The sequence below is a fragment of the Populus trichocarpa genome, chromosome 9, assembly GCF_000002775.5.
Source record: "Populus trichocarpa isolate Nisqually-1 chromosome 9, P.trichocarpa_v4.1, whole genome shotgun sequence".
NCBI classification, from domain to species: Eukaryota; Viridiplantae; Streptophyta; class Magnoliopsida; order Malpighiales; family Salicaceae; genus Populus; species Populus trichocarpa.
In genome coordinates this window covers 10,483,834-10,494,793 of record NC_037293.2, presented here as the reverse complement: position 1 = coordinate 10,494,793, position 10,960 = coordinate 10,483,834, and the positions used below count along the sequence as shown (strand labels likewise).

The following is a 10,960-nucleotide window of genomic DNA, read 5'->3' as shown; positions in this document are numbered from 1 at the left end:
TTTTACGAATTTTTCATAATTGTTTCGGCTTCATGTAATTTGTGGTACTCAATTACAAATAAATCTGATATGCTTAATTATGCTCTGCTTGGCATGTCAGCTTCACCCACCAATTTTTTGTTCATGAAAAGAGATTCTGAGGAGCTCTATCTTCCAACGTTTTACTGAACACAGGTTTTCCTTTGTACTATTGTAAGTTGACAGTAAGCACTGCTAGGAATGTACCTGCAGGTCTGTGTCGGTAACAGACAGCTTAATATTCTGTATAGTGTAGACCGTAGAAGGCTATATTTAGTACAAAGGGGAAAAGGACCTGAAAGTGATTACTTATACATCATACAGATAAAAGTTTTTGAAAAATAATACAAGAGAGAGAAAAGTATTTAAAATTATTAAAAAACACGGTTTTATTAACAATGGTAGTAGCGATTATTTAATAAAATATCAGGGATTGGCGTAGACAGATGATGACATGCTAGGAGCCTCTGTTACTATTAACAAGGAATAAGCTTCCTCGAGAGTGACCTGATCTGTTCGTGCATAAATGGAGGACACGAAGCTATCATAATTGTGTCCTAGGCCAGCAAGAACATAGGATATGATGTCATCATAGTGGAGTGATTAACCAGCCACAACAAGCTCATCAGTTAATTTCTTGTTAGATAGAAAGTATTCAGTGGCAGGTTGACTGCCTTTCTTAATTGTAGCAAGTTGGGTCTGAATATGCATGATACGAGCTTTAGATTGAGAAAAGAAATGAACGGCAAGAGCTTGCCAAACAACATGAGAGGTGGTATAAGAAATCACTTGAGTGAGAACACCTTCAGTTATAGAAGATGTAAGAGTGCTCAGAATAAGATTTTCATGTCGTACCCAATGAGAATAAGCAGGAATTTGAGTGAGTTCTCTAGTATCGGGATGTATAGTAGTAATAAATGGTAAGGGATTCGGAATTTTTCCGTCAAGATATCCATATAATTCTTGTCCACGAAAATAAGGCACTAATTGTGCCTTCTGAAGAGGGTAGTTATCAGCTGTCAGTTTCATAGAAGAAATATTTGGCATGGGAGAGATTGTGGTGAGAGATGGTGGGATATTATCAATGTTGGTTGTAGAGGAAGAAGAGGTAGCCATGTGAAGACGTTAGTCTTTTTTTATAGCTCTGATACCATATGGCAAACAATAATTGAGTTGAAGATGCTATATTTTATTATCTCTCAACGTCAGATACAAGGATAGTTTTTATATAGTTGTAGTATAACATAATAGCTAAATTATAGTACTTTAAAATTACTAGATAATGATTAACATATCAAGTTACACTATCTTCCATAATCTTCTCCCGCATATTTGCTTGTTGGCAGCTACGGCTTTGTGTTGCTGACTTTGTTTCAAACTCAACCTTATCGTCTGCATAGCTTGACTCACCAATTGTTTCTACGTGGAGAGAGAAATGCTGCTGAACGTTATCTTCAAATCTATCGACAATAACTAATAGACACTCGTGCCATCACAGCTATTGAAGGTGTTTCAGAGAAATGTCTTTCTTGGCTGTCTGTCTTCTGTACTGCGCATGTACCCGCAGGTCTGTAATGGTGACAATATCTTAATATCTTTAGGTAGGTCCGTATAAGGCTATATTAATACATTGGTAAAAAGAACCTCTTGAATATGATTTCTCATCTCTCATCTATCATACTAGATACTGTTCCTGGCACCTTCTTGAAGAAAAAGCATCTCCGTGTGATGATGTATTAATGTGGCTAGTGGTGAGAACTGGCAGTAGGGCATGACCATGTGAGCTTCATTCATGGTAGTCTTTCCGGAAAGTTCAATTATTGAACTTGTGAAAATCAGGATGTCATATATGCTGAGTTAAAGTCTCTGTGTTTCCAATTCCCCTACGAGCTATGATACCAGTACCTTTTCTCATTACCTGTGGATTGAGGTTCTTTGCTACCACTCTCAGGTTCTATACTACTTATTGCAGAGAGATCTGGCATGCAGGTATAGACTTTAAACTGAGGATGTCAGCTCAATTCCATTAAATTCCACTCCAGTATTTATTTATTTTTCCCAAGAAAATGTTTCGAGGTATTGTATTGATTTGAATTTGATGAAAAAGATCCATATCTGAATCAAAAATTCATGTACAGGACATGCTTTTAACACACAGAATTTCATTTTTAAAGCTTGTCCTGATGCACAGAAAAAAATAGAAGATATCTGTTTATTTTTTTATTTGGATTGCTAGTTTTAATTTATCCTCTTTGAATAACTTCAAATTAAAGCAGACCTAAGTAGTTCGTAGAAGCAGTGGGGTCATGATGTTTCACAGAAATGAATAGTGGCCAGTCAGACCTGTATTCTTGATGATTAGGTAGAAGGCAAAACCATGTGGTGGCTCAAGAGATAATTTCTTGACTAGACCTCTTGCAAGGGCCTCTGCACCACTGGCTACATGCATTAGGGGATCTCTAGCAATATACCCTTGCATCTTTATAAATACACACACATTTAGGTTCACAAGCAACACAAGTCTTCACGTTCTTCAGAACAAAAATTGTTCAGCATCTCTCTCAAGAACTATTTCCTTCTCATTCATATCAAATAATGGGTTTCCATTCGTCTGCTATTATACGTGCTAAGCAAATTCTTCAGCTATCTCCATCTGCAGCAAGCCAACTAGCTTCAAATGTGCCAAAGGGTTGCCTTGCAGTCTATGTTGGAGAAATCCAAAAGAAGAGATTCATAATTCCAATATCATACTTGAACCAACCACTATTTCAATACTTGCTAAGTCAAGCTGAAGAAGAATTCGGATATCATCATCCCATGGGCGGTCTCACAATCCCATGCAGAGAAGACATTTTTCATCTTGTCATTTCTTCCTTAAATCAGTCATGAAAGCTGATAATGGCATAGAAAAACTCTGACGCGGTTTTGTAATGATGACATTAATGCGTTTCATGTACAGACGTTTGTTTCTTCATATTTTTTTCTTCCTCAGGGGAAGGAACTTGTTTCATGGTATAGCACAACTGGATGCTATTGCCGTTTGGTCAGATTGTATTTCAATTAGGAAATTGCTAGAACTAATCAATGAAAGTTTTCCATCATATTCTATTGTTCTCTTGTTAATTTCCTTTGCATGAGTTACTGCATTTTGTTTGAATTATATTCCTCAAAAAAAAAAATCTTCAGTGGCAGGATTTTATTTTGTGGTAGCCCTTTCCTGTCCTATATGCTGGTTGTTCTAGAGATTGTCTTGTAAGTGGACTGAACTAAGCAAACATCATTCTGCTATTAGTGTACCAGTTCATGACAGACGAAAGCCAAAATCAGCCAATCTTACGTCTGATTACACAAGACCGAACACCAAAGCACTGTCATCACCTGCTAATTAAAGTGTTGTCTATCCACATTACACGTCGCACATTGCACTTGAATGGTAATAAATGCTCTTTTAAGTAGGGAACACAGCTTCTTGGGAACTTCAAGAGGCTTGTTCTGTAAGATGATAGACTTAAATGGTGGAACTGGAAGGCTGGAATCTCCTGGTGCCACCTTCAACGTTATATATTTTTTTAAAGAACTGTTTCTGGTGTCTGTTACTGTTTACTTTTCTCATCATCTATTATTGAAAGCATCAACGTAGAGTGGGACAATTACTGCAGCCAAAGGCACAGATTCAGCTGTAGACTTCTCTGGTAGTCTCAGCCACTCTTTAATTTTAATATGCAATAGCATAGAATAGAAGCCTTGATCCTTTCCTAATCTGATTAATCGGCACATGCTAGGTGTCAGAGCACTCGGCCAAACCCGGTCCAGTTAAGTAACAACTGATGTATAAGGGCCATTTAGCAAGAAGAGCATATGCAGCAACTGTTCAACAACGGTCCCCTGAAATTATTGCTGTGATAATCTTTTATAATTTCGTTACTATGAGAGTTCCCAGTACGTTAGTCCTAACTCCCACGGGGCAAGTGGTGATCGAGACTTAACTAGGAGTTAGGACAAATATAGTCCGGAAAGTTGATGCATTCGTTTATCAAAAAGGTAGAAAGTGAAATGAAATAAGTCTTTTCGTATTGCAGAATTGACATGTCATGATCATATATAATGGATGGATAAATTTCATAATTTGTTTATCTTCATCAACTTCGTTGTACTTGATTAATTACAAATAAATCTGATATGCTTATGTTCTGTTAAGCATTTCAGCTCGTATGTTCATGAAAGAGAGATACTGCAGAAATTTAACTTCAAATCATTCGATGATCACAAATTGACACCCATACCATTAACCATATAACCACGAGGTTGGTCTTGGCCGACTGCAAATTCTAAGCAATCCTCCTATGGAACGTGTAAAGCCACGTTTGACACAAATGAAAAATGGAGACCTCTTGAAAATGATCACTCATTTAGCAGACTAGATATTGTTGGTGATCCCTCCTCAAAGTAAAAACATCTCCGTACGATGATATATCGAGTTGGCTAATCATCAGTGATGGCAGTAGGGCAAGGCCATGTGAACTTCATTGTGTCCTCTCCAGCTGCGTTGGGTGACTGTAAGTTCTGGGCAATCCTCCTGTGAAACGTATAAGGCCATGTTTGGCACATTGCAAAGGGGGACGTCTTGAAAATGATCGATCATCTATCATACTAGATTTTGTTAGTGATCCCTCCTCGAAGTAAAAGCATCTCCGTACAATGATGTATCGAGTTGGCTAATCATCAGTGCTGGCAGCAGGGCAAGCCGGCAAGGCCATGTGAACTTCATTGTGCACTGTCATCTGTCAAGCCAAGTTTATTCATTTTTTGGAAGAACAGACAAGTTTTTTCATTGATATGAAATTAGTGTGCCGGAAATGATACGAGTGTAACTCTCAGAGCTTCCAGTTGCTAAGTACTTTTCCATGCAGTTAGATTCTAGTTTTTTTTTTCCAAGAAAATAACGCAAGGACTATAGCTTCAAATCTTTGAATTTGATAAACATAGAATAATCTGAATAGAAAAAATTCAATGGATATCTTGCCTTAAAATTACAAAATAAATGACAGGCAAAGTCTCAGATATGAAGAACAGAAAGAAAATATAAGCTTATATTGTCAATTGGACAATCAGTATATATCATCCTCCTTGAATAACTTGGAATGGAAGTAGACCTATATAGTTCATAAAGCAGTGGGGTCATAACGTTTCCCAGAAATGAATTGTGGCCAGTCCTACCTGTATGCTTGATAATTAGGTTGGAGACAAAACCATGTGATGACTCATGAGTTGATGTCTTGACTACTCCACATTCAAGGGCCTCTTGCCGACCAGCTTCTTGCATTAAGCGCTTTGTATCATGTAAACCTTACATCCATAATACACACTTAATTAGGCTGACGAGCAATTCAAGCCGTCACATCCTTTAGAATCAAAAGTTCCTTTGCTTAACAAGTCTTCTTAGATTTGAAATAATGGGTTTTCTTTCGACTGCCAGTGTACGTGCTAAACAAATTCGTCCGCAGTCTTCATCTGCAAGAAGCTAAGCAGCTTCAAATGTGCCAAAGGGCTGCCCATCAGTTTATGTTGGAGAAATCCAAAAGAAGCGATTTGTATTTCCAATATCATATTTGAACCAGCCTATATTTCAAGACTTCCTGAATCAAACTGAAGAGGAATTTGGATATTATGATCATCCGATGGGAGATCTCACAATTCCTTGTAGAGTAGACATTTTCATTGAAGCCATTTCTTCCTCTTTTTTTCTTTTTTGTTGAGAGGCTAACACAGTTCAAGTAGATAGTTATACATGCTTTTGCTAATCCCATTTTTTCGTCCTCAGGAAAATGAAAATGTTTCACAGTAGGAAAACCAAATGTTACTGCAATTTTTCAAACTGTTTTAATCAGGAAACCGCGAGCATTAATTATCAAGGACTTGCTTCGGATCTCATCTTGATGATGAGTCAGAAAACAATACCATGTGATCCCTCATAAGTTCATGTCTTCCATCAGACCCCATCCAAATGCCTTTGCGCCACATAAAAAATGATTTTCCTTGCCTATTACTTCATCTATATATACACACAATTGCAGCCTTTACATTCTCATCAAGTATCAGAGCTCTCGTCTCTTGACTAAAACCTTTATAATCTTCAGATTGTTCTAACACACATCCAAACAAAATGATGGCTATTCGCTTGCCCCGTATTCTTCAAGTTAAGCAAAATATTCTTCGAGGATCATCTGCGGCTAAAGATGTCCGAAAAGGCTACATTGCAGTATATGTTGGAGAAGAAGAGAAGAAAAGATTTGTGATTCCAGTATCATACTTGAACCAACCTTCATTTCAGGACCTACTAAGTAAAGCTGAAGAAGAATTTGGATTCGAACATCCAATGGGTGGCCTTACGATCCCTTGTCGAGAAGACATCTTTATCGATCTCACCTCTAGCTTGAAGGACTAACATAGATTAGAGAAAACAATTTTGTAGGATGTAGAATACATTCCAAATATCATGTACAGAATTTACTCTCTCTAGTCCTGGAGAAGGAGAAATATTTGTCCCCTCCACAAACCATGGATCCAACTTTGTTGTATAAACGAAAAGGAAAGCATTACTGAAACTTTTTTGTTCATGAGATTCAGAAATATTTTCCTTTTGATGTCTTGCCTTTCACTTATAACTTTGCTGACTTGGTTAATCAAAAAAGAAAGAATATATTTTTTTTCTTGATCTTTCCCTTGGAAGGGTTTCCTACAGGCTACAGTTATGTTTTTTCTTCTCACTTCAAACGTTATGCTGTTCAAATGAGCAATACTCTTCGACGACATTGCATTTCCTTGAAGTGCATGAATTGTATGGATGTAAAAAGATATAGTTGATGAAGGAACGCTTGTAGGCACCATCCGTTTAGTTAACAACTTGATTTTCTGCAGTATCTCCTTATGGTTACAATCTGATTTATGAGGCTGCATTGTGTGGATAGCTTGTCTGACTTTATAGTGCTTGATCACTTAGTTCGATTAATGACCCAATAAGAAGATCCATGCTTCTTCAGCGCTCTGAGTTGCTCATGGAAGTTCTTTACTTAAAAGCTTCTGTCTTAGTCTCATCAGCCACAATATGAATTTTAATATGCAGGAGCATAGAATAGAATCCTGTATCCTTTCATAATCTGATTACTTGGCATATGGTAGGTGCAAGAACACAAGGCTAAAAGCCGATCCAGTTTGGTAGTTTGTGATATAAATGGCCAAATGGGTCACTTGACAAGTAAGCATCTACAACAACTATTCAACAATGGTCCCCAGAAAACTGGATTGCCAGACAAATTTGTTGTCAGAACTGATAATTTTCTTTGGTTTCATTACTATGTCTGTGAGAGTGCCTTGGACATGGCCCTACAAGGAAAGTGGAGATGGAGACTCAAGGGAGGACAAATCTAGTCTGGAAAGTTGATCCATTCAATTAGCACAAGGGAGAAAATGAGTTGAAATAGGACTTTTATCATTGCAGACTTGACATGTCACATATAATGGATGGAATAGTAAATTTCATATTTCCTTTATCTTCATTTACTTTGTTGTAAAAATGAATCTGACGTGCTCATGTTTCCTCCTAAGCATTTCAGCTCAAATACAATTTTTTGGAGAAATCCAAAAGAAGCGATTTGTAATTCCAGTACCATACTTGAACCAACCTATTTTTCAAGACTTGCTTAGCCAAGCTGAAGAACAATTAGGATATGATCATCCAATGGGCGGTCTGACAAGTCCTTGCAGAGAAGGGATTTTCATGGATGTCATTTCTTGCTTAAGTTAGTCATGAAAGCAGATAGTGGCGTAGATTGACTCAAGCAAATTTTTTGCAAATAAGACACTGAGGACTTAAGACTACCATGCACAGACCTTTTCTCGGATACCTTTTTTCTTCCTTAAGGGAAATGAACATGGTTCACAGTACTATTGCTGTCTTCTCAAATTTTATTTCAAATTTGAGAGTGAATGCATTAATCAATGAGTTCTTTAATTTTCTCATGGCTATATATTGTTCTCTTGCAAATTTCTGTCGTGTTGTCTTACGTTCGTTAAATGCGCTACTCCATGATCATTGCTCTAATTACTTTCCCCCATAACCTAAATTAAAAAAAAAAAACTCTTCATCTGAAACTGGATTTTGGCAGTCTTTTTATATGTTGCTGTAGTAACAACAAAGTAAACATGTTTATGGTGTCAGGCATCAGTTCATCACAGACAAAGGCCTAAATAAGTCAAGTTTACTTTGATTGCATCATGTCAAATATTAAGAACTTGTGTTCATACCTGTATAGTTAAAGCAAAGTAAGGAAAATTTAGAGTCAGACGTACAATATTTAGTGTAATCACTGATCTGTTCCTCTAGCTGTTACAATTTTTACAGCAATAGATGTTGAGGCTAATTACTTAAAAAACCATGTTCTGCTATGATGGTCACTGCCAGGTACATGATGTGCTTCAAGATCTTTAGATATACCGAAAGGATTCTTAGCTGTTTGCATCGGTGAAATAGAGAAGAAGCGATCGGTAGTTCCATTGTCCTATCTGAAGGAGCCTTCATTTCAAGATTTGCTTAATAAAGCTGAAGAGGAGTTCGGTTTTAGTCATCCAATGGGTGGTTTGAAAATTCCTTGCAGAGAAGACACATCCATTGATGTCCTTTCTAGCTTGAGTAGATCATAAAATAGGGGCAATCACACTAATCAGATAGAATAATCTTGTTTGGCATGAAGTGCCAATTTGATGTAAATCCACACTTTGATAACCATATTTTTCTGTTATGGAATCAAACAATTTCAAATATGAGAAACTTTCTTTGTTTTCCCTCATAATCAATTCAATATCATTGAATATTATTCCCATAATGATTGGATTAACCGATACAAATGGCCAAAAATTATATGATCAAGATCTTGATTTGTTTTTTTATTAGGTAGCATATTACCATCGATTGTTTAAGCAGCATACCCTTCTTTAATTTATGCTAGTTTAACTGAGGTTGTCAATTCTGTTTCAGTAGGTGTTTTTGTTTTTTCAATTGGAATAAAATATTTCAGTTTCGGAGTGTTTCGGTGTACCGTTTCGGGGTTGTACTGTTCATATATATATATATATTCAACAAACATAATTCAAATTCAAGATAAATTAATTATAAATTATGCAATACAAACATAATGTCAAACAAATATAATTTCAAAATTTAAAACATTTCTAAATAGTCAAGATTAAATAGATCTTTAACTTAAAGTATTAAAACTTAAACAAAATATCAAAATATTATGAAAGTAAAATGTTTTAACACAAATATTTTAAATATAAAGTTAGGTCAATGTTATCAAGGCTAATGAAATCTAAAGCATCCCTTGTTTTGCTCAAATTCCTACAAAGTATAAACATGAAAAAAACAATATGAATATAAACTATATATATTAGTGATAAATCTAATTTTAAAAAATTAATATCATTGTTAATGAAAATAGTAATAATAATTTTCAATATTATTATTAATATCATTGTTATTGAAAATAGTAATGAAAAAGAGCCTTTTATAATTGGGTGATTTAATTAATTAAATTGAATAAGGTTCAATTTGATTTAATGGTTTTTCAAGAGCGGAACGGAACATGTGGAATGAAACCGGAACGTTCCGGGCGGAATTTAGCCGAAAAATCCGGAACGGACCGAGATTTAAAATGAGATGAAATTTGTTCCGTTTTGTTCTGTTTTTTGAATTGGTATGGAATGTTTCGGTCATTCCAAATGAAACGGAACGGAATTGACAACCTTACTTTAAGGTTGTTTAATCTTCCTTTAATATTGTTTGAAAGCTCATAAATGAATGGATATGCTGCTTTACCAGTACCACAATGAATACATAGCAAGGCTCATAACATATGTTGGAATCTTGTTGAGGCTAGCATTGTTGCTTACTCTCAAGTCTCAACACACAGAAAAAATTACTGTCTTGGTGGCAACCACATTATATATTTGATGGATAAAAACAATTAAGCAGTCAATTATCAAATTAATTTCATAAACTGCAGTACGAACAAGATTTCTGAAATGTGGGATAGGTTCTAAAAGGGAGGAGCATTGCCACCTGCTTCACCTGCTCTTCACAAGGCCTTGTCTGGCAAGAACTTCTTCTTCTTTTCCTTTACTTTTTGTGATCCATGTAAGAGTTTTTTGCTAAAGCAATAAATGCTGGTGAATAAAGCTTCGATTGCAGATTTACCAAGGCTAGCCTTTCTGTTTTTAACCATGCATCTCGAGGGAAATTAATGACAAGAAAATTTGTTCGAGGCCGGACACATTCACATCATTACCACCAAAAACAAACTAGATGTCTGAAGCTTGTCCTGCATTCTAATTTCATCCACAGAAATGATCTTCTTTCTGCAATTCATGAATTTCAAGTGGGGTCCTCTTTTTATGATTGTCTCATAATTCTCTTGAGCATAATCATTGTTGTCGGACTTGATCCGAGGTGTGACTCGAAAAAGGATTTCAAGTAACTGGGTTATCGAGTTTACTCATGAGTTATTGAGTCAATTCATTAGGATAATAACTTTTTTTATTCAAATTAAAACTCAATTCTAGATTGCAAGTTTCTCGATCAATCACCTGGTTATGCCGGGTTTATTAACTACAGGCATAATATGCAGCAACAAAGACCATAATCAAACAAGTATTTCTTGTATTTCCCAGAACGAAGAACATAAAAATATCTTACAAACACGAGTTGGATCTTACTCTCTTTAACTTTCTACATCAAAAACTCAATCCTCAGCTTCTCCTCTCTCTTTAATTCACATACCTTCCTTCTTTTTACTGAGAATGCTTCTTCATGCAAAATCCAATGGGGTCGCTTAGTTTTGCATCCATACCAACATTCACATCCAACTGTCCTTTTCCAAATCTTTAG

At 36.0% G+C, this 10,960-nt stretch overlaps 1 protein-coding gene and 1 long non-coding RNA gene across 2 annotated transcripts; both read left to right on the top strand.

The window, feature by feature from the left end:
- Positions 1-397: 397 nt before the first annotated feature.
- Positions 398-2,243, top strand: LOC112328631 (uncharacterized). Its single transcript, XR_002983694.2, has 2 exons — positions 398-1,619; positions 1,703-2,243. It is a non-coding gene; the product is annotated as an uncharacterized LOC112328631 (long non-coding RNA).
- Positions 2,244-6,087: 3,844 nt separating this feature from the next.
- On the top strand, positions 6,088-6,635 carry LOC7494281 (auxin-responsive protein SAUR24). The gene has a single exon (XM_002312958.3). The coding sequence runs from the start codon at positions 6,182-6,184 to the stop codon at positions 6,461-6,463; it is 282 nt and encodes a 93-aa protein (XP_002312994.1). The 5' UTR covers positions 6,088-6,181; the 3' UTR covers positions 6,464-6,635.
- Positions 6,636-10,960: the final 4,325 nt, after the last annotated feature.

Coding starts and splice junctions, on each gene's coding strand:
- LOC7494281 (XM_002312958.3), top strand. CDS start 6,182: ATGATGGCTATTCGCTTGCCCCGTATTCTTCAAGTTAAGCAAAATATT.